Raw genomic sequence first — 21,976 nt, 5'->3', positions numbered from 1 at the left:
CAGCCCTCACAAGAGGCAAAAGATGCTGTCAGTTCTATGAGTCACTTGCCTCCCCATTTTCTCAGGCTACTTATGCTCAACACCTTTCTTGGCATGTTGTTGTATACATTCAACATGAGATTCCACTTAAGCAAGAAGAAATGTAACAATAAAAAACTGGTTCTTTCAACATTCGTAACTCTTCTTTTGCAGTGCACCACAGAAAAAAGAAATGGGAGCAGACAAATGTGAATGCTGGGTCTGTAAAGTATGGGGTTTTGTTGTCAACAATACTGAAAGATATAGGAACATCTCACTAAAATCCTTAGGTTGCACAACAACTCCTTTAAAAGCAAATGACAAAGATATCATTAACTTCAACTACAAGCAACAAACATTATAATACTGCAGAGCTAGACTGTGCATTATTGATTTTTATCCCTCCTTGTGGATAGTGAAGTGCCATTGGCTCCATAGACAGGCATTGGAAAAAGAGGCATGTTCAGTTATGTTGCAGGCAGTCTGCAGTGTGCTGATGGCTGCCTGCTTCTGAGCTCTCCCTCAGCAGATGTGCAGTTGTGTGCCCCAGGAAAGTACTTTGAGAGCAATCCTCTTTCCAGAAGTTGACTTTCATTCTTCAGAATTTTTCATTATAGATAGTTTTGAGCAGGAGTTCATTTTGGACTGGGAACTTCCAAGTCACCACTTCAGGTGGCTTGGTTTAGTCTGGGAGAACGGTTTCTAAATCAAATGTTTGTAATGTGAGTGCAGTTTCAGCTAAAGTAGGGCAGCTCTTACAGTGGCAGGTGAGATTCTTGTACCCAGTACAAACCCATTAAGACTCTACGTAGTCACTAGATGTATCATTCACATCTACATTGCTCCCAAGACTGATTGCTGTAATTTATATACAGGCCAATTTCACCTTTGCAGCCTGATTCTACAGTGATCTAATGAATGTGATAGTGGCCTGGGTGGGGACTTGCAAATAATCCTTAAAAATGAGAAAGAGTTTATTGAATGATCAAAAGTATTTTAATATTGGGCTTGAAAGTAGCAAACTGCTGTTGTTTAGATGTCACTGAGTCTGTAGAACAGTATCTATCTCTTGTCTAATAGGCTTGTGCTATTTTACAGGTGGAAGTTGGGCGATTTTAAACTGATGCATAAAAAAGTAAAGATATGGCTTCATTTTAACATAATCCTGCTATTGATCTGTTTTATGCTCCATTCATGTAAGTTTTTCACATTGACTTAGGCATGTGCAAAATGCTGTTTTCATTTCTAAACTGTGCATATACAGCACAGTGCTGTATGCAGGTAAGTTCTTGTGAGAAGGGATAGTTTACTAGGTGGTATATTCTATTTCTTCTTTGCTCCTCTGAGTCCCTCTAGTGGTCAATAATTGCTTGCTGCATGTTTCTCAGCGCTACGAATTTTTGTACCTTCTCTGTACTAAAATAGAGGCATCTCCCTCTCGTTCAAATTCAAGATATCTGGTTCTTATTCTTGGGCCACAATTTAGAAGGACAAAACAAGGGAATCTTCCCAAACATGCAGCTGCTTTATCTGTGACCAGTGTCACTATGCTGACTAGAAATATATTTTTAATTTAAATAACATTATAGACACCTTATAATTGTAGAGATTTAATACAAATTGGCAGGAGACACAAGTGTTCCTGCCTTCGCTAGGCTTTCCACTCAAGATGCTTTCCAGTATACTTAAGAGAGGTGTAGACAGTTGCTGCTGCACACTCTAAGATGCCATTTCCTACCTGTTTGGGTGGATTCGGGTCAGCCCTGATACATACATCCCCATTTTCTAACCCAAGCTGTGTGCTTCTGCCCCATTCACATGCTAGCACTAGAATGTGCTTGGCTGCTAGTGATGGCAAGCTGCCAGACTAGTGAGAAAGAAATCCTGTCAAAAACCTTGTTCTGGTTTCAAATATGTAGGGTTCTGAGGACAGGACTGACAACAAGAAGCCACATCTGCCTTTCCCATGAGGGTGATGGCCATATGCTGGGGCCTTTTCCGTTGGTGGTGGTTGCATATTTCACAGAACATGTGGCAAGGGCAAAACCCAATCCTTTAGAAGTAAACTGTTTTGAAGCATTTTTAGCCAGCTATATCACCATTTCATGTATTCCTTCCCAATGGATAGGAAACGGATGAATGGACTTAGAGAAAATTGTGAATTGAATTAACGGCAAAGCTGTAAGCAGATGTTAGGCAATACGCCTATAAGGTTACAACCAAGAATCCTTCACTTGCAGGTTTCAAGATGTTGTTTATGAAATTTGGACTTGTTCTTCCTCATGCATGTAATATTGATATAATGCAGGAAAGTTAGAAAGCAAAATACACTTCTGACACAACAAATTTTAGAGACCCATGGAAGAATGCTGCCACCTACTTGCACCACATAGTACTTCTTCAATTATCAAACTGCCTTCGATATTTTCGATAGATTGTTATGATTGTTATAGATTGTTAGTTTCAGTTGCTCTCTGTTTTTCTTAATGTACTCTGCTGTGTGCGTGGCATGAAGGTTACAGAAAAGAATGAGAAAGAAAACTATTTCTACATATTTTTCTTTCCTACTCTCTTTACTAGGTGTTTATTTAGACCCCAAATAAGAGCAGATGATTCTGAGAGAGTGTGGCAAAAGCCTGGAGTTTCAAGTATAAAATGAAGAGGCAAGAAAGCATGATAATGTTATTGCTGCTTCAGCAGATAGGGGAGGGCATAACTAGGCCTTCAACACTTCAGCAGAAATGTTTTCTTAATGAAACACTGCTTTCAACATGGGACACCGGTGCACTGATTGCACCACTCCTGAGTGAACTTCACAGTACTTTTTCTCGTTGCTGCAGGAATACCCTTGTTCTATTTCAAACAGCACATGCAAATGGAACCCTTGGGAGAAATAAAGATAAAAATTATTTTAGGATTGAGTCCATTTCTCAAGGAGGAGACAAAAGGGCAAGGAAATTCCCCCTGAACCGCTCTTCTCGTAAAGCAGGCAATGCCACAAAATTCTGTGGCTTCTGTCATTCTTGAAGCTCTCCTGAAATCTTGCATATGCTATTAATATTAATGCTACTCAGTGCAAGCTCCTCGCTGCCAGACAGTGTGGGGAAACTGAACTCCCCCAATGTGTAACAAATTGCTTGTTGTTTAAGCAGGAATAAGAGTCTACTTTCCAGACTCCCTGCTCTCAGATACACGTTCCGGGGTTCAATTGGGAACCCAGATGAAGCAGCGTGTCGGGGCTGCCCAACCTGCCGTATCTGGCAGAGGTTGCACCGTGGCCTGGCGGCTCCGCGGAACTCAGCGGCGGGCGCAGGTTGCGGCGGGGCCGATTTGAAGCGGGCACAGCGCGGCGGCAGCCGCTGTGGCGGCATGAGGGAGCTGGAGCCGGGCCTGAAGATGGAGTGCGACATCTTGGACGCGCTGGAGGCCCTGGGGTAGGTAACGGGGGAGAGGCTGCGGCCCTCCTTTTGCGGCGAGGCTTGGGGGTGACGGGAGGCTCCTGGAGGAAGCGGCGGCCCGGCCGGCCCTGCTCCGCTCCGGCGGCGGTGCGGAGGGGCCGAGGGGCGCCGCTGCTGTGCTTGGAGCGAGGGGGCTGCGCGCGGCTGGGGACGGAGCGGAGCGCTGGCCGAGCGGGGCATCCTGCCTCGCCTGGGAGCCCGTGCGGGGGCTGCCCTGCCTGTAACGCTGAGGCCGTGTGCTGGTGGGCGCCTCCGCTGTGACGGAGCGCTCAGCGTATTTAAACGTACACACGTTTTCTGTTAAACCTTGTTCGTATTATCAAGCCTTATCTCCCTGTACAGGTACGCGGGTCCCCTCTTGGAGGAGGAAGCCCTGAACAAAGCAGCACAAAGTGGATTGTCTTCACCGGAGTTTTTTGACCTCTGTGTTTGGTTAGGTTCCCAAATAAAGTCACTTGGTGACATGGAAGAAAGCATCACATCAGCAGATGGTAAATTAGTGTTAATTTATTGAAGCTATGTAGTACTTGTTTGGGGGATTCACACTTGACATTTAAGCTAGTAATAAAATTAATATTGAAATTTAGAAGGCAGCTAAGAAGTAGCCAAAGAGAGCCTGATGTATGTAGCTGCTAGATTAAGGTCTAACCTGGTGAAAATTCTTTCAAAAGGAAGAAAGGGGAGGGGGGGGAAGATAACCTACCATTGTCAATACATCTGGGCACATAGGTGTCATTAGGTTAGTTTAACTCCTGGAACTTGGTCATCACAAAATGAATGACAGTTGCCCACTGCTTTGTGGCATATGCTGTTTGCTTGACAGCAGTATTCCTGTGATCTGAAGGAGTAAGTGCTCCTGCCTCTCTGCTAGATGCGAGCTGCTGATTCACTCTGAATACTTGCATTATGGTTTCAGACTGCTATAGCATCAGTTTCTTGTTTAAAGCATGAATGCAATATTGCCTTTGATATTGAAAGTGTTGTCTGTCTCTTTAAGAAGAAAGAAAATGTTACTGGAGTGGCAGGTGGTGTTTGTCAGTGGTGTTGAAAACTGCAATCTAAATGTATAAATCATAAAATCTTAGTCGGAGGTTTCTATTTAAAAAAAAAAAAAGAAAATTAAATTAAAAGAAAAACAATTAATGGTCTTTACTTATTTCTACAGGTGATAAAGATATAGAGAGTTTCCAGCTTGAGATTAGTGGCTTCCTGAGAGAAATGGCTTGCCCATATTCATCACTTGTATCTGGAGACATAAAGGACAGATTGAAAGAGAAAGAAGATTGCCTTAAACTCCTCTGTAAGTTGAAAACATTTTTCCCCCTTACAATATTTTATATGACTGCTCTGTAATTATGATACAATTTAAATATTTCTTTATGTGTTTTTAAGTGTATCTCTACAATCACTACAACTTACCTGTGCATGCATCAGATAACTTGTGAAAGAATGAAAATGGCAAGAGTAATATTTCTTTGTGGTGTATTATTCAACCTACTGAGGCCTCCTGGTAATTTCTTGATCCAGTTCCAGCTTAGCCAAAACTAAGGCCTTGCTTCTCTCGATTCTGAGAAGTCTTGGGGCAGCTTGAAAAAAAATGCAGCATGATTGGGAGATTGAAAGTAAGATTGAGGAGAGCAACATCTAGGTTTAAGCTAGACCTGGGCTAAGCAGCACCAGCTGAGATTGAGTACAGAAAAATTATATTGGGAAACTGATGGTGGCAAACACTTGAGATTTGACGGAAGAAGAATGGAATAACAGCAGGGAGCAGTGTGGTAGTATGAAATTAGCCAAGGAACTTGGCCTGGGGAAGGGTATTAGCAGTCAAGTATGTGTAGTTAAGATGTGCAGACAGAAGATAGAAAGCTAGATGAAAGTTCAGGTAACAAATGGGAAACTGACGCTGACCTGTCAGGAGAGGACTGAGAAAGGGTCTTTTATCACCATCTCGTTTTACAAGAACATGGATACAAAATTTGTCATGCCTCTAAATCTGCCATTGTGATGCTTTTTCTCTATAGTATTTCTAAGTACAGAACTTCAAGCTTTAAAGATACTGCACAGCAAGAAAAGTAAAAGCTCTCATTTGGAAAAGCACAACGAAATCAATCAAGAAGTACAAGCTATCTGTGATGCACTGGGCTTACCAAACTCCTCCTCATCCGATATTCCTCCTTTGTTAAACAATGTGGAACAAAAGGTACAGGTTTTCTCTCTGTTGTTAACTTTCATGCCTGTAAGCATCCATCTTAGTTAAGGGCCTAACAGGATGATTCATTTTATACTGCTTAGTGTTTTACTGTTTCAGTTATGAGGTGAAATATTTGAGTGGCTTCCTGAGGGTGAGGTATGTAGAGAGCCATGCTTTGCCATGCAAACTTAGGGCATGAGTTGAACTTCTGTGTTTTGTGTTACTATTTAAATGCAGAAGACTTAGTCTGATAACAGTTTATATACCTGTATTCTGAGAAGTAGTTAAATTTAATAAAGTTTTCCAAAATTTACATTTTTGCTCATTAGCTTATGAGTATCTTAACTGCAAGTATTGATTTGTTAGTGCCGTTTCCTTAGCTGTAAATAGGATGAAAATGCCCAAATTACCAGATCAGTCAATATCTAAACTTAAACCTTGCAGTGTAGGTATTTCAGTTATATCCCACTAAATTCTAACTCATTTAATGATGATGATGTGATATTTGTCTTTCTCACTGCAGAATTTATTTCCTCTGTCAGGTAGTTAGAAGTTTTACTGTTCGTTCCTTCCTGATGCCTGGGGAGAACTAGTCCCTTCTTGAGAACTGTGGGAGATGAATGCTGCCTGTGTTTACTCGTTTTTATATAATAATGTTCAAGAGGTGTCTGGATGAGGTGCTACAAGATGTGGTTTGGTAGCTTAGAGGGTAATAATGGTGATAGGAGGACAGTTGGACTAGATGATCTTGTAGGTCCTTTCCAACCTTGTGATTCTGTGTGATTATTTTCTTCCTTCCTCCTTGCTCAATGAGCTGGTGAATGACTGGAAGTTTTGTGGAGAGGGCCTGATTTTCTTACGTGTGCAGCAGTGCAGAACCTTTAATAGATTCATGTACAAGAACAAGCACCCAGGTGGTGAAAACATCTACATTCCCATAATGCCACTGTGCTTGATCTGTTTAGCTCAAATGGAATGTTTAAATCTAGTCTTGCTAATAAACATTTTTGTGAGGATGGGGGAGAAACAATTCTGGTGCTATTTTCTGAGGATTAAAACAACAGAGTTCCAGCTGATCAACTAACACTTGCCTAGGACTGTTGATTTTTCCTCCAGATGGATGTAAGCCCTGTTTATATTCAGAGGGCTTTGTAGGCTCCAGCTATGGCCAGTGGCCTTCCTTGATTGCTGCTTTGTATCTCTTCTTTGATACAGGTGTAGTTCCATGCCAAGGTAAAGGAATAGGACTCTAGTTCTGCAGCAGCAGGCCTTCTGGGTTAGCTTCTCACCTACACACCTATGAGCCCAGAAGGTTTTCTTGAGTTATAGGGTTTCTTGTCTGCCATGTTTTGTGAAGTCCGGAAGTTCCTATAAGTTAGGATCACATGCTTGAGTTGGTGCACAGGGCGTTACTGTTACAGTTTCATTAGTGCTAAAGTGAGTCTTAAAAGTGTGTTCTCTCTCTGTTTCTACCTTCCCAAACTGCCTTGAGCTGTTTTTTGGTGTTTTCCAGATCCATCAGCTCTGCTGTACTTACACAACTTGCACTCACTTCGCAGTGTAGAAATGTGACAAAACTAGTTCATTCACTTTCTTTTACTACAAATTAATAGTGTAATTTGTGCTCTGAACTTTCTGGCCCTTACAAGAGAAGAATTTTTTTCCTACTGTTCAGGAGATGCTGTAGAATTTCTACTGTATGTTTCATTGTCCTTCATCCTTTAGTTTCATGTGGGACAGGTTCAGAGTTCATTTTGGTAGTAGTATCCAGTTGGGTATGTGCACTTACAAGATGTGGCTGCATTAGAATGGTGATGTCAATAATTGGATTTCTTTGCTTCATGAATTTTTCTTCAGTGCCATTTGTTACTTTTTTAGATCCTTACAAAAATTCACTAGAAATGTCAATGTCTTTTTCCAAACATTTTATTGCTTCTAATTTAATTGGATCCTGTGTAAAATTGCACTGCTAATGCTTACTTAATGCTTAAATATTACTAGATAATTTGTAACAGAAACTTACAAACAAATCTACTATTTTTTATTGAATTGGAAAAAGTAAGCAGAGTTTGAAAGCAGCATTTCAACTTGTGTGCTCTTGCCTCTGTCTAGCATCTTCAGCACTGTCAGCAGCTGTGGGAATAGTTCTGAGAATAGTTCAGCTGTGCAACAGCAACCTGCTAAAGGGACAGATCACACGTTGTATTTTGGTATGGCATATTAGAATGTTGCTTAACTTGAACAGAATTCAATTGAAATATGAAGACACTATCTTTGAAAATAATATTTGGGAATATATGCAAGAGGACAGTTGTATTCCTGTCTTCCTGCAAACAGGATATTTACCAAAAGTCTTTTATTTATGGCTGTGTTGGTCGAGGCTGGACAATGTATTCTGTAACTGTATGGCAGCAAAGCTTGTACTTGGAGGGTGAGCACTCAGTGTACTGCTGATGCAAGTGAGGGAATAAAGTATTAATAGAGATTCAGGAGCATTGCAGCGTGTCACAAGCTGTAAAGTTTGTGTGTGAATCCAGTTCCTCCTTAAATGTTGCTTGATGAACATACTGGTCACTGGATGAAATTACAGATGGGTTCTCTTTACTTTGGTTAACAAAGGTTGCAGAAAGAGTCATGTAATAAAAGTATTCAGGAACTCTTATTTTCTTTTAAATAGATAATAAGACAGAAGATGCATCTCTATGAGTCTGATAAAACGCTTGTGCTGTATTTGATCTTATGATTGGAATGGGTTGTGTGAAGTAAGTGTAAATATAATTTGTGTTATGTGTTTTGTTTCAGATAAAGGACATTCTCTCAAAAGTTCAAAAAAACCACGTGGGGAAATCACTGCTAACAAAACCTCTGAATTCCGATCAAGTGGTAAGAATAAAAACAACTCAATTTTTTTTCTGTATTTCACAGGATGGTTGAAATTTATGTTTATGGCTTTATCTGACTGTACATTTTACAGTCACTGTTCTAACTATTGGTAATTAACATTCAATTACTAAGCATTAATAACGCTATTAACAATTAGATACTTCCAGAATTAATGTTCTTTGTGTTGATACATGTATTTACTTTTAAAATACTTTTAATTATAGACTGCTGCTGCACTGCACAGATGCACCCCTAATTTTATGTAGTTTATAGAAGTTACCTGGGAATGGCCATCTTATTTGCTGAACGGGGTTGCATTTCATTTGACTTACATACCTGTATAGAATTGAACATTTGGATTTTTGTACTGTGACACTGCAGGAAAGATTGGAAAAAATCAATGATGCTCTTCGCAGTGAATACGAATGTCGCCGTCGTATGTTAATGAAGAGGCTAGATGTGACAGTGCAGTCTTTTGGCTGGTCTGATAGAGCAAAGGTAAGCTTGCTGCATTCTTTGCTTCCTGTAGGTGGGAGTCTGGTACAATTTTGTAGGTCTTGTTAGCAAATACACGTACTGTGTAAATACAATTCCATTGTTGCTGTCTTCTTTTCAAGCAGTTTCTCATCCTGGGTTATAATATCTGAATCTTAGATGCTGTGGAAGGGCAAGAATTTGACTGAGCAGCACAGGCTGTCTTTTGTGAGTGAGTGTCTATAGCTCCAAAAATAGGAATTCTAGCATCCTCTGTTGGGGTTTTTCACTGTAAGTCCACACCTCCCTTTTTCTTCCTATATTCATCTGCCCCCAGTGAAATAAAGTAAGAGGAATCCTCAACATTTCTCTTAGAAATGCAAGAGAAAGCCAAACACTGGGCCTTAACATAGATAACTCACAAGGTCAGTGAGATTATTACAGTGACTGTAATCTATCTGGGATGCAAAACAACTGAATAAGCAAATGGTCAGCTGAAGAGCTTGTATGAGAAAAGCACACAATTACTTCTGCTCCTTCAGATGGCTGAAACTTCCAAACCACTGCTGTGGATTTTGTCTGCTGGTATTGTTTTGTTATCACAGAATCACCAAGGTTGGAAAAGACCTCTAAGACTAGTTCAACTGTCCACCTATCACCAGTATTTCCCTACTAAACCACATCCCTCAGTACAGCATCTAAACATTTTTTGAACACTTCCAGGGATGGTAGCTTCCCGTGGTATCCCATTCCAGCACCTGACCTCTCTGTTTGAGAAGAAATTTTTCTTAATATCTAATGGCAGTAATTTCATTTTTATGATTTCCTAGCACTCTGTATATTAAAAAAAAATAGTAATGATTTAACCCAGTCTGATATTTCTGACCTAGAAATGCATACTATTTCAACCCAGTAACATCAGAAGAGAAGATCCTAGAAGTTTGTAATATGATGAATATACATGCAGGAAGCTAAAGGGAGATATTTTTCCTCATGAGCTGCAGGATAAATTTTTCTTTCAAGAGAAGATGCAAGATTTGTGTAGAAAGTTAGGTCTGAAAGCAGTGTCAAAATTTGGCATAGACGCATGCAGACACAATCTTTTTTATGAAGCTCACTGAGTACCACTGAAAGTCATGAGTCAAAGACTGCTGTTTCTGAACGGCTCACTTCAGCATCTGCTGGGGTTATGAATTCTTTTATGCAGGAAAAAAAGAAAAGAGAGGGCGTTTACCTTGAAGTTGTCAGATTTCACGCTGTGTGCAACTTCTCGTTGCTGTGGCAATACAGCTATAAATTTTCAAATGTAGAGTGTACTTCTAGGATGTAGCTGATGTTGGCTGATACTAACTTAGACTAAAATTTTAAATCACCTGATGTTATTTCAAATGACATTTGAAACGACGAATACTTTCACAGAAGAATAACAATTTAATGAGATTTTTGGTGATTCTAAAATAGTAAGATTTCGCTTTCTTGTCGCAAAAGAAAAAAACTGTTGATATGAAGTAGTGTGCAGTTACAGAAATGATTCTATTATATATTGATTAAAAACTGCATATGATTTTTTAATCCTTTTCTCCTCACTTTTTGGGAGGAGATTTGGGATTCAAAATGTTTTGATATTCATGGTTTTTTTTTTTAAGCCAATAAGCAAGTTATTTTCATTTTTTACTTCACTTTCTAGCTTGCTTTCCTCCCTTACAGTGAGGAGTCTAAATTTTAGTCTTATATATATTGGAAAGCATCAAAGAATGTTTGCTGCCAATGGATAGGAGAGTTTCTGTTGTAGCCATCTGAATTTCACCAGCATATTTTGTACATCACCATATGGAGAGAATTGGTGACAACTGGCACTGTATTTTGTAAGCTAACCTAGTTTTTTCAGACATCACAGCCGCTGCAACTTACTGAGACCTGTTCAGTAAGTGTGTTTTACAGCCTGCATGCAGTAAGTGTGTTTATATGTATGTCTCACACGTAAGTTATGTTTGATTTTTATCATTTAGGTAAAAACAGATGACATAGCACGAATCTATCAGCCCAAGCGCTATGCGTTATCTCCAAAGTCAACAGTAACGTTAGCTCACCTTCTTGCTGCTCGAGAGGATTTATCAAAGATCATAAGAACAAGTAGTGGATCAACACGAGAGAATACAGTCTGCGCAATCAACAAGGTAACTTTTCTTTCTGGGATATGATAAGAGGATTTTACAGACCTATCAAAAATTTGGGATTACGCTGTGTTTAAGATTTTTATTCCTCTTTGAAAGATGGGTATGCTCGGTACTTTAGAAGAGGAAAATTTGCAGCATTCCAGTAAACGATGCAACAACTTTTTTTTTTTTTTTTTTTTGTATTATTACCTTATAATACAGTCAATCATAGAAAACAGTCATCTAGATGAGCAGGTACAATGGAGGAGGTAGGCAGACTTCAGAATTACTTTTCCCTTCCTACAGAGTTGTGCTTTTCAAACAGTATTCTCAGGACACAGGACTATTCTAGTCAGTTCTCAGGGTCGATAAAAACTTGATTAGACTGTTTGAGAGCAAGATAAAGATAAGAATCACCCTTTTGTTTTGGGATCCTTATTATCATAGGAAGGAGACTTCATTCATTCAACATAAAACAGTAGTAATAGTAGTTCTTTCTTTTGCTTAATCTACACAGAAACAGGATGTGTTAACTGGAGAACTGTTAACATTCCTTAGAGCTACTAGAGATCAAGTAGAGCATACTTGCTAAAATAGGGCAAAGGAGGAAGTTGTGCTTCAGGGTTGCCTCGCAAGCTGGCTTATTATACTTTATGTTAGGATTAGTAGACAAATAGAGTACTTAACACGTTTGGATTCATTATTAATTGGCTTTGTTTTTTATTTGTTTTACTTTGGGGTTATAAACCCCCAGTATGGGGTATGTATTGACAAAAGCGTTTGTGCGTGTGTGTGTGTGTGTGTGCGTGTGTGTGTGTGTGTGTGTGTAGATGACTACTTGAATTCAGTGGAATTGCATACCTCAAGTTAGGGATATGTGTTATTCTTTCTGGTATGACTACATGTTGTCAGGTTTACATTGTTCAGTTCATTACAGCTTATTATGCCAAGCATAGTAATGAAGAACTAAAATGCATGACTTTATTTCTGTTTGTTAACAAACATCTTTATTGGTATATTATAAATCACAGAAGTTTTTATAGAAGGGACATTTTTTTTCTGCAAAGTAACATTTTATTTGGCAATCTGTAATTAAAAAAAAGAAAAAATTGCACTGCCTTCTTGTGTATTAAAAAAAAACTCAAAACCTCAAAGCTTGCAAGTAATTTCATTAAGTTCACAATTCAAATGGCGAGTCATTATTAATCCTGTTTTACAGACTTCTTAAAGTTTTGTTGCCCCACTTAGCTATTTTTTAATATGCTCTTATCCTGAAGATTCTGAAGTTTTCTAATTATTGTATGACCTCTGTTTTTTTTGTGTGTTTGTTGGGTTGGTCGTTTGTTTGTTTTGTAAGAGGTCTTTGATTGGAGTGCCTGGGACTGACTCAGTGTCAGTTAACATTCATCATACAAAGAGTTTAGGAAATCTGGGAATTACAACAAAAAGACATACCTGAATACCTCTTCATTCTTCAACTTGAAATTTTGTGAAGCTTAGTCAAGTACAATCTCCTGTTTTGTACACTGGATAATATCCACAAAGATCATTTTTTCTTTTCTTGAAAGTGTTATGGCAGCATGTTGTGCCTTTTTTCTGTTCTGCCTTTTTCCTCACTACTTCCTATTGTAAGGTAAACTAGTGTTACTTTTAAGAGCTGCATGCCAGTCTGCCAATTTTTGGTTTTACTGGCTGATTAGGTTAGAACCTGTTTTTGAAATTAGAGTAAAAGAGCAAACAGCACAGTAATCTTCATGTGTATGTATATATTTGAGTTATATGCTACTTTGTTGTAATACTTGGCATGCAGTTTTCTTTGTAACTATTTCAGAACACTGTTATTAGTTAGCTAGCTGTAACTGCTTAAATTTTACAGATGGGAAATGGGATCACTTTTGTAGTTCTTGCCACGTTGCTGGCAAGTTAGAAGGAAAGGAAATAGGAATTCAGCAATTAGGCTCCACTCTGATAGGAAACTTATTTCCTCTGAAGAGCAGGCAGCATGTCTTTGTCCAAAAAGAATTATCCTCTGTCCCTTCAAGTTGTTACATCCCTCTGTTTTTCAATATAGGTTCTGATGGGGAGAGTACCTGACCGTGGAGGCAGACCAACAGAGATTGAACCACCTCCTCCTGAAATGCCTCCGTGGCAAAAAAGACAGGAAGGTGGTGGAAGAGGTGGCTGGGGAGGTGGAGGTGGGGGTGGGAGGGGTGGCTGGGGTGGGGGAGGGGGTAGAGGAGGAGGTGGGGGTGGCTTTGGGGGTGGGGGTGGCTTTGGAGGTGGGGGTGGTTTTGGGGGTGGGGGTTTCAGAGGTGGTGGAAGAGGTGGAGGTGGTTTCCAAGGTGGCAGGGGGGACTATGGTGGCAGGGGTGGTTATGGTGGCAGAGGAGGTTATGGAGATCCGTATGGTGGAAGAGGAGGTGGAGGATACCGGAGATACTGAAAGAGTAACAGACGAAATATAGTGGTGGTGTTTACTGGTGTCAGGAATTTAGATATGGTACCTTTGGTTTAGATTAGATTTAAGTATGACCATGTGAATCATTGCATTCGACCAACTGATGTTGTCATTGAATTCTTTTAGTTAACCGAACAGAACTTTTTATATTAAAATATCATGACTAGAGTCCTTGCTTTTCGTACTGGTTGTGGCTTTTTTTTATTATGTTCATTTATTTAAAACAAGTCTCAGAAAACTGAATAAAAACCTTTTTAAAGAAACAGAATAAAGATGATGTTCAGGCCTCTCTAATTATTGCATGTTGCACATGAATTCTGCTCCAAAAGCTGGATACAAAAAAAAAGTAATTAAAAAGTCAGACCTAAGAACTTGAGGGAGGTGCTTCTGAAAGTCCAGAATGCTGCTTTTGTGCTTTTTTCTTTATCCAGTTTTCGCATTTGACATATTGAAGAACTTCAATTTCAAGTTGTCACTTAAGGCTTTGGTCAGAGTTATTCAGTGAGCTTTCCTATTCTTTCAGAACTTCACATAAAAGTAATATTCTCAATTAGTTCTCTACAGATACTAGTAAAATTAGGTGGCTTTGTGTGTTCATAAATATATCGGAGATTAGTTGAAGGTCAGAGCATATACCACAAAACCTGAATCATGGCGACTTTTGATGTTTATTTTTTACTTTACTTGCTTTTCATGTTATTGGTATTTCATAAAAGCATTTTCTACTACTGTCATGTCCAGTAGGAGTTCATTTATATATTCTTTCTGCATCAGCCTTTAAAAAGAAAGGTCAACAAAGCTCAGTTGCCTGAGAAAGAGCGGGCTATTTCTTTTTTTCCTCCTTCCTACTCTCTGTATTTGGCAACTGGCAACTGCCAGCTGATAAGTTATCGCACGCAGCAGTTGCTGCTCCCCACTGAGGTTCCTGGAAAAAGTTCCAATATAGCATTCGAAGACTTTGCTTTTTTATTCTGTCACCCAATTGGTCTGATAACCTGAAAGATACTCTGTCTCAATATGCATGGATACCTTATCCTTTGCAGATAGTGTTACTCTAGTAAAAGAGCATCTAGATGAGGAAGTGGGTTTTGTATAAACATGGCTGTAAATACATTTGTTAAAATACATTAAGTTCAGGGCTGTCAGCTAAAAATTATGTCTGTTATCTAGCTTCTTTAGGTCCCTCCTTTGTTGTGATGCCATTTGTGAGTAGAGGTAAAACAGAGAGATGATGCCCAAGTATGTATTCATGATAGTATTTATCAGGGTCGTGTTACTGCAGAGATTCCGGAAGGCATCTGATAAAGCTGGGCACATCTCTTGACAGAAACCTTGAAGCGCTTTCAAGAAGTATGTAGCTTAGACTTATCTGCAGTTGAATTTTAAGATTCAAATTTGCTTTTATGTACCACAGTTATGAGTTTTTGGTTGTTTTTTTTTTTTTTTTTTCCCACAAACTTGCTGTTGGTGTCTGTGTTGGCATGCTTTTAAGTTGTTACCCTGTCTTCAGGGACACATGCATCATGCCCTCAATTGCAGAGGCAGATCTATGCAGGAACATAGAGCTCTGTTTAAAATTAAGTGATTTTCCGGCATGTTGTTTAAAAACATGTGTCAGATTTTATTAATTAGCTACTACCAACACCTTGATTTGAAATTTTAGTCTAGATGAACTTTAAAACTTTCCTTCTTGTGATTTTTCTGTATGCTTATTGACTAAGAATGCTGCTTTATGGTGTGATTGGTACAGCCTTGAGCATACTTTACAGTTCCGGTAGGCTTCTAAGAAAAGAGAGTGGGAGACTTCATTGCTTGTACATGTTGACTTGAATGTGAACTCAATATAATGAAGTACTCTGCTGGCTTAAGTTCACCCCCCTTCTAGCAGTGTCATTATCACTTTGTTTCTACAGTCATTTCTGTTGTCAGCCTCTGCTGCCATTGTGGAGAGGAATTTCAAGTGGAAGCATAGTACTCATTTTCTTCCTTTAGAGACTGATTTTCGCATAGTGCTAATAGAGGTAGCTCACAAATGACATTTCGAGTGAGACTTCTGGCCATGGAGGTTACAAGCATTGGTCAGCAAGGGAAGAGGGAGAGCAGTTTTTAACAAACAAAGCCTTAATTTAAAATTCTCTTTGCTAATCCTGTGCTGTTATTTTTGCTACAAGTAACAAACGAACAGCAGTCAAGAGTTCAGTTTCACCAAGGATGTAGGCTAGGAAATTCAAGTGGTGTACCTGTGCATAAAGATTTCATCAGTCTTAAGATGTGAAGATGCACTGGGTTAGTTGACCTGTAGGGCTGGTAGAACTGTAGTAATTGTTTATGTGCCTCAGTGCTTTTACCTTGTCAGTTTGTGCTGTTTGTAACAGAATAGTTCAGAGTAAAGTAGACGAGATTTGTGCCCCCATCCAGTTCTAACAGTTAAATTATTCCAGTACTGTTTTCCAATTATTTTTTATGTAGACATCGCAAAAGACAAAACTTTGAATAAGTTGAAGTTTTATGGAAGATATTTGTTGTTTTTTTTTTTATTATTTGAGCCATTTCATATTTTCTTGAGTAATTCCGAAGTGTGAAGCCAGTAGTAGAAAAGCAAAGTAAGCACCACCACATTTCATAGAGGTATCCCTTTCTCGGTCTTCTCTGTTGTCAGAGTATATGTTCTTATTTTGTCAGAAGATGCAATAATGCCATTAAAACAATTGATTTAAACCTCCAACCCTTCTGTTTCAGTCTTGAAAAAAGTATTTTCAAAAATTCTGTTGTAAGAAAAAAGCTGTTTTATATGTCTATGATTATTTCTGTGTTTATTCAAATTAAGTGAATTGTTTTGGTTGTTCAAGAATTGAAGAAGACAACTTTTGTGTCAGGACTGAAGAGACATGGTTTTGTTAACAGCTGTAAACACTGAGGAATAAAGTACTGTATTTGAAGTTATTTGCATCACTTGTCTAGTGTGATTTTGATTCTCTGTTCATATCTCCTGTGCTTGCAAGGAAGATTTCCTGCTGGTGATTTGAAATAATGATGAAACGTGCTTTTTATGACCATGGAAAAATAACAAGTTTTGACAAAAGTAGAGAAGGCAGTCAATAACAATCCAGGAAAAGTTCACCAGACAGGAGAGGTCCCAAATATATCCTGATTACATTATCTGGAGTTACTAAGGAATCTGTCTCCATTGAAGGACACTCAGTTAAAATTTATCTTAATACAAAAAGAAAAATGCATATGTTTATGTGATCATTACTTTTTGTCTTTATGTAAATTAAGGAAAAACTTCACAAGTAGTGAACTGAAGTAATAATTGGAGGTTTCCTTTTTTGTTTTTTGTTTTTTTTTCCGCTTCTATAATTCTGAAGCAAAACACACCTTGCTCTGTATGTGCAAAGTTGGGAGAGCAGATTTGCCTGTAAGTAGGAGTGGTGTTTTTCAGTAGTTAGCACCCTCTTCTTCTTCCCTCCCTTCCCTCAGATATTTTGATGTTCACTACCTGACTTAAAAACATGCATCAGATACAGTATTTTGAGTTCTGCAGTAAGGTAAAGAATAGCAAAGGTTCAGGATGACGTGACGCTGCCTGTGTACGAGCCCTAGTAGAAATTGCAGAAGCCTTGTTTAAGCTTACCTATCGTGCTGTAACATCTTTTGTGAATGAATGTTCTTAACAAAAGCAAGAGATAATGCTAATGAAGAACTGTGCTTGGGAATACCTTGAACAGTGTAATCGCAAAACAGTGTCTGTATTGTCTCAGCCACTAAATTCTGAAAAAGTAATCTGAAAATGCCCAGCTTCCCAAGTTCTCTTGGTGTCCTCAGGCTCAAGAATGTAAACTTGAGACTCACATATACCAGGTCAGTCCTGCAGAAGTGTCCCAAATGACAGACTCGAGGAAAATGAATATATATTGTTAAGGTTTCTTTCTTTTAGATACAAACTCAGAGGCAAAGTACAATTTTAACATTTTTTTTTCTATTATAAATATTAAACTGATTTCTTACACTTTATATAAATGTTTACAGTCTGTACACTTTTTCAATCTTCATTAGTAGCACTGAAACAAAAATGGAGTAGAGATCAGTTCCCACAGGATAACAGATTGCTACTGTAGCAAAGAATTCCAAAAGGTAATATTGTTTTGTATTTTCAAAAGTTTACGTAAGCTATTTTAAAGGCAGTGGTCTTCAGTATTAACATTAGCTCTGGCCTTTTCGTTGTTAGATCATTCAGTCTACTTACTTTCATCTTTTAAGGATCAGAATTCATACTTAGAAAATAAACAGTGGTTGGGATATGAACATTTCATTTTTTCTTCCTTTCTGTACGTATATGAAACACAGCTGAGCCTGGAGAAAGAATAAAGGTGAGTGCTTTTCATTTATGTTAACTGTGACAAGATAAGAGTTAAATGGTGTTCAGTACCAGTGCTTGCTGATGAGTCCTCTAAACAGCACTTAGTACTGTCATTATATCATTTTTCCTAGCATAAAGTAGCAGTAAGATCAACAGAGATGTGGGTGATTTTTGCTCAGTAGCTTTGTCAGTTTTATCAGTATCCTTGTATAGTCAGTATTTGCTATTAACACTATTATTTCATGCAGCAAAAAGGAAGTTGCAAAGTAATAACAAGGGATTACCACCAAAACAAAGCAACAACAACAAAACACTGCAAGAGGCTTTGGGCAAACACCCTGAAGGTAATTGGAGAGCTTTGAAATTTTTCAGGTATCAACAAATTCATCTGAAGCAGTAAGTTTTCAGCATACGTGAAGTATCATGTATGGGTTCTGCAAGATGATCCTGCAAACAGATTGGGTCTAAATCATTCTGTTTATAGGAACAGCATGACAGAAAAGTAAGTTTTAATTTTAGACTGTACAAGTCTACAGTCTTGACTTGATTTTAAGCATTAAGTACTCAGTGTTACTAACACAGTAACCTTTGGGTCAGTGTTGGCATTAGGGAACTTTCCAAATACTGATTCGTTAATTTTCTCCCTCTTCCACCCTCCTAGAATAGGCAAAGTGTGTGTGTATATATGTATGCATACACACACACATACAGAAATTCTGTTAGAATTGAAACCATAAGCAAGCAGAGTTTCCTTAGATGCACAAGATTTGCCAAATTTTGCTGCTCTTCTAAGGTATTTTCTAAATACATTGAAACATTTCCAACATTCATGCTGTTCCTTTTAATGGTTGTAGAAATAGACTTTTTGTAGAAATAGACTTTTTATCTGCTAAGTGTGTATTAGAAATACTTCTCACTGTAGTCCTGCAGAGAGGACAAAAATCAAGAAGATCACAGAAAATTGGCAAAGCAAATGTGCAAATATGATCTGAGAGCCATTCTGGCTGCTTCACTGATCAAAGTGCAATTTCATGTTAACTGTTAATAATTCAGGTTTAGTGTATGAGGAACAAAAGTTTCACAATCTTCACAACAGCTAGATTTGTCATATGCATTTAAATTCTTCACAGATCATATTTATTTACAGTAAGATAACAGAAAGTCTAATACTACTATTACTACTACTCTCTCCCTATATTTGTCTTTATTTAGTCATGGATGCAGACACAACTCAAGTTCTAACCAGGAACTTAGAACCAGAAGATTTGTAAGTAGTTTCAGATTGACTTTTAAAAAAATAAATAAAGTATTAATATGCTTGACAATTAATGACTGTAAGCTGGAAACAGAGCATACATCTAAGCCACTGAACACGAAGCACACATGCTGTAGTAAGGGGTCAACTAAAAATTTAATCTGTCATGGACTTTGTAAACTAATTTGCAAGTTTTGAAGAGCACTAAGTATATTACAGAAGTACGGAATGACAGGGATTGGAAGGGAGCTCAAAAGATCATCTAGTCCAACCCCCCTGCTGGAGCACGAAAGTATGTTGTAAATAGATATGTTAATTTCAGCTTCTGCTGTTTAAATGCTCGATGCCATCCATTTTTTATAAAAGCAAGTGAGTTTTATACAATTCTAAGAATTACTGTGAAATGCAAATAAATTTTAAGATTGGCTCTTATGACTAAAAGATTCACCAGTAACTTGAAAGACAGATTTGTCATCTAACAGTATGTACACCTTGTAGTTCTAAGAAAACTACATTACCTCCCTAGCACCTTTCACTGTACAAAATCTACACACGTAAGAGCACAGTCACCTTGACTCTTCACCTAAAGTGCGTATGAAATCTATGAGGGAAACTGAATAAATCCTGGTTAGAACCATAAGATGTTAGAAACTGGAATACAATATCCATTGCATTGAGATTGCTATGCGGTTTCCTTCATAATATGGTCCTTATGATACGACTCAGAAGTTACAACACTAGTATGCACTTTGACATTAAAAAAAATAGTCAATGTTATCCCTGTGTTATCTACAGTACAGGGACAGCAAGCTATCCCTTAAGCCCAATGAGTAGTATTCCAAGCTGTAAACTGGAACACTGAAATGGAAGCTGAATTCACTCTCTCTAGTCTCTCTAGTCTCTCTAGTCTCTCTAGTCTCTCTAGTCTCTCTAGTCTCTCTAGTCTCTCTAGTCTCTCTAGTCTCTCTAGTCTCTCTAGTCTCTCTAGTCTCATGTTTTACCTTAATGAAGTTTTAAAACTTTTGTCAGTATGCCATAACAAAGTCTAAAAATCAGCTTAACTACTTGTATTAATATTCAGTATGCTAAACTCTAGAAATAAAGATGACTGTCTACGTAATGTTTTTAATTGGTTTCAGCCACAATGAGAAAGAACTCTCCCTCTTAATGGAATACAGATTTACTTAAATGCTTATCTCTATTGAGCGTTTGTTTCTACAAACCTGAATTTGGGCCAAATTTGAAGTGACAGTCTTATGAGTAGCTACTTAGAGCACTTGTAGCCTGAGATGTGCAGCCAAGTCACTGTAGAATCCACATGGTCATCACGTACATAAGCTTCAGGAACAGTGCCACTCCTTTCAAATACAATCCCAGAAGATACTGTGTTCATTGTGCAGATGATGCTAACATACCTTAAATTGAAGGAATTCATTTATAGACGTGGGAGTGTGTTTTCAGTAGGGAAATGTATAGAATAAAGAGAGTATTTCTGTTTTAAAATCTTTTGGAGTGTCTTTCCAGTTCACTTGGTAAAGCAGCTTTTTCACAATTGTTCCCTTCAGTCTTACATTCTTCCAGAAGAAGCTTCCCCTCATCTGCTAGGAGCAGTCTTTGTGTTGTAGATTGTCAATAACATGATTTTTTCTCTGAATCGTAAGAGATTCAATTGTTTTATGTGCCTGCTCCAGTTGCATCTTTAAACCTTCATTGTCTGCCTTTAGAATATTTCTTTCCTAAGGAAACAAAAAAAATAATGGTATTTGATTTTACATTTGTTTCAGGATTGTCTGGTTGTGCATGTAGGTTGACTGGCATAAAGATCAGTTGGTGTAGCTCTTAGCAGCAGGGAGCAGTATGTTATTTGACTGCTTTCTAAACTGGAAAGAAATTCAGGGCTGCAAAAGTGATATTTGTTTTGTTTTTCTTGGGGGGTGAGGTGGGGCAGTGGAGAGGGCAACATGCCTAGACGTTTACCTACATAACTTTTTTTTCAAAACCAAAATGCTGAAAGATAATATGTAGGGACTATGCACTGAAAATAATTTTATCTTAACGAATTCTTATAGTTCTCTTCCTATCTGTCTCTAAGACAGTATCTATCTGTCTCTGGACAGTAATAAGTCCAGAAAACTCAATGGGAATGTGACTGTCATTTTGTTTGCTTACAGAATGGCACAGATTAGTGATTTAGGGACTGTCTACTACATGCTATAGCAGTTAAAAAAAAAAAAAAATACAGATCACATGTGCTCTGTGAATGCAAAACTGAAAAGTGTGGACTGTGAATTTTAAAGGCAAATACAATAAATAGACTATTCTGAACCTGAGCTACAGAAATATCTAGTGAGGTATTCAAAATCCAAGATGGAATTAAATGAAGCTAATGTTTTGAGCACATGAAGATACTCAAGATAGCGGTCTGGCTCCTGGGAGGAAAATGTCAGTTTCACTGTTTCTTTTAAGATGGGTCATGTTAAAATTTTGTGGAAGCTGTTAAAAATATTCACAACAGTTAGATTAGGACAAATTTATTTTTATAGCATGTTAATCCAAAATGAGACCATGCCATGAGTAATTAAGTAACCAGGAACACAAATATAAGATAGGTGTCAAGACATAGCTTTGCTGCTTTTCATATTCAGCAGTAGTCACTGCTTATTGATCTTACTGGGCTGGAATTCAGACATGACATTGAAAATCCAAATTTCAAGTAGATG

At 38.2% G+C, this 21,976-nt stretch overlaps 2 protein-coding genes across 9 annotated transcripts in view; one reads left to right on the top strand and one right to left on the bottom strand.

Annotated features, from left to right (window-relative positions):
* The first annotated feature begins 3,318 nt into the window (after positions 1-3,318).
* On the top strand, positions 3,319-13,900 carry FAM98B (family with sequence similarity 98 member B). Its single transcript, XM_048947665.1, has 8 exons — positions 3,319-3,452; positions 3,819-3,967; positions 4,642-4,776; positions 5,501-5,679; positions 8,473-8,553; positions 8,935-9,051; positions 11,037-11,204; positions 13,255-13,900. Exons 1-8 carry the CDS (start codon positions 3,388-3,390, stop codon positions 13,624-13,626), a joined length of 1,266 nt encoding a protein of 421 aa, XP_048803622.1. The 5' UTR covers positions 3,319-3,387; the 3' UTR covers positions 13,627-13,900.
* A 1,162-nt stretch (positions 13,901-15,062) lies between these two features.
* RASGRP1 (RAS guanyl releasing protein 1) overlaps positions 15,063-21,976 on the bottom strand; it is a 42,121-nt gene continuing 35,207 nt past the window's right edge. For 7 of the 8 annotated variants that reach the window (XM_048947658.1, XM_048947661.1, XM_048947659.1 and 4 more), the window contains one exon: positions 15,063-20,992. In XM_048947658.1, coding sequence (XP_048803615.1) covers positions 20,858-20,992 — 135 coding nt within the window. In that variant the 3' untranslated portion in view covers positions 15,063-20,857. The remainder of the gene's footprint in view (positions 20,993-21,976) is intronic. The other variant, XR_007377558.1, reaches the window with a different exon arrangement.

Source organism: Lagopus muta, chromosome 6 (genome assembly GCF_023343835.1).
Source record: "Lagopus muta isolate bLagMut1 chromosome 6, bLagMut1 primary, whole genome shotgun sequence".
NCBI classification, from domain to species: Eukaryota; Metazoa; Chordata; class Aves; order Galliformes; family Phasianidae; genus Lagopus; species Lagopus muta.
The sequence above is the reverse complement of the archived record's forward strand: the minus strand, read 5'-3'. Positions and strand labels throughout refer to the sequence as shown.

Bases quoted from the DNA above. Each gene is read 5' to 3' on its own strand.
- FAM98B (XM_048947665.1), top strand. From the start codon at position 3,388: ATGAGGGAGCTGGAGCCGGGCCTGAAGATGGAGTGCGACATCTTGGAC. The intron at 5,680-8,472 runs GTACAGGTTTTC...GTTTTGTTTCAG, and splicing joins TAAACAATGTGGAACAAAAG to ATAAAGGACATTCTCTCAAA. The intron at 11,205-13,254 runs GTAACTTTTCTT...TTTTCAATATAG, and splicing joins CAGTCTGCGCAATCAACAAG to GTTCTGATGGGGAGAGTACC.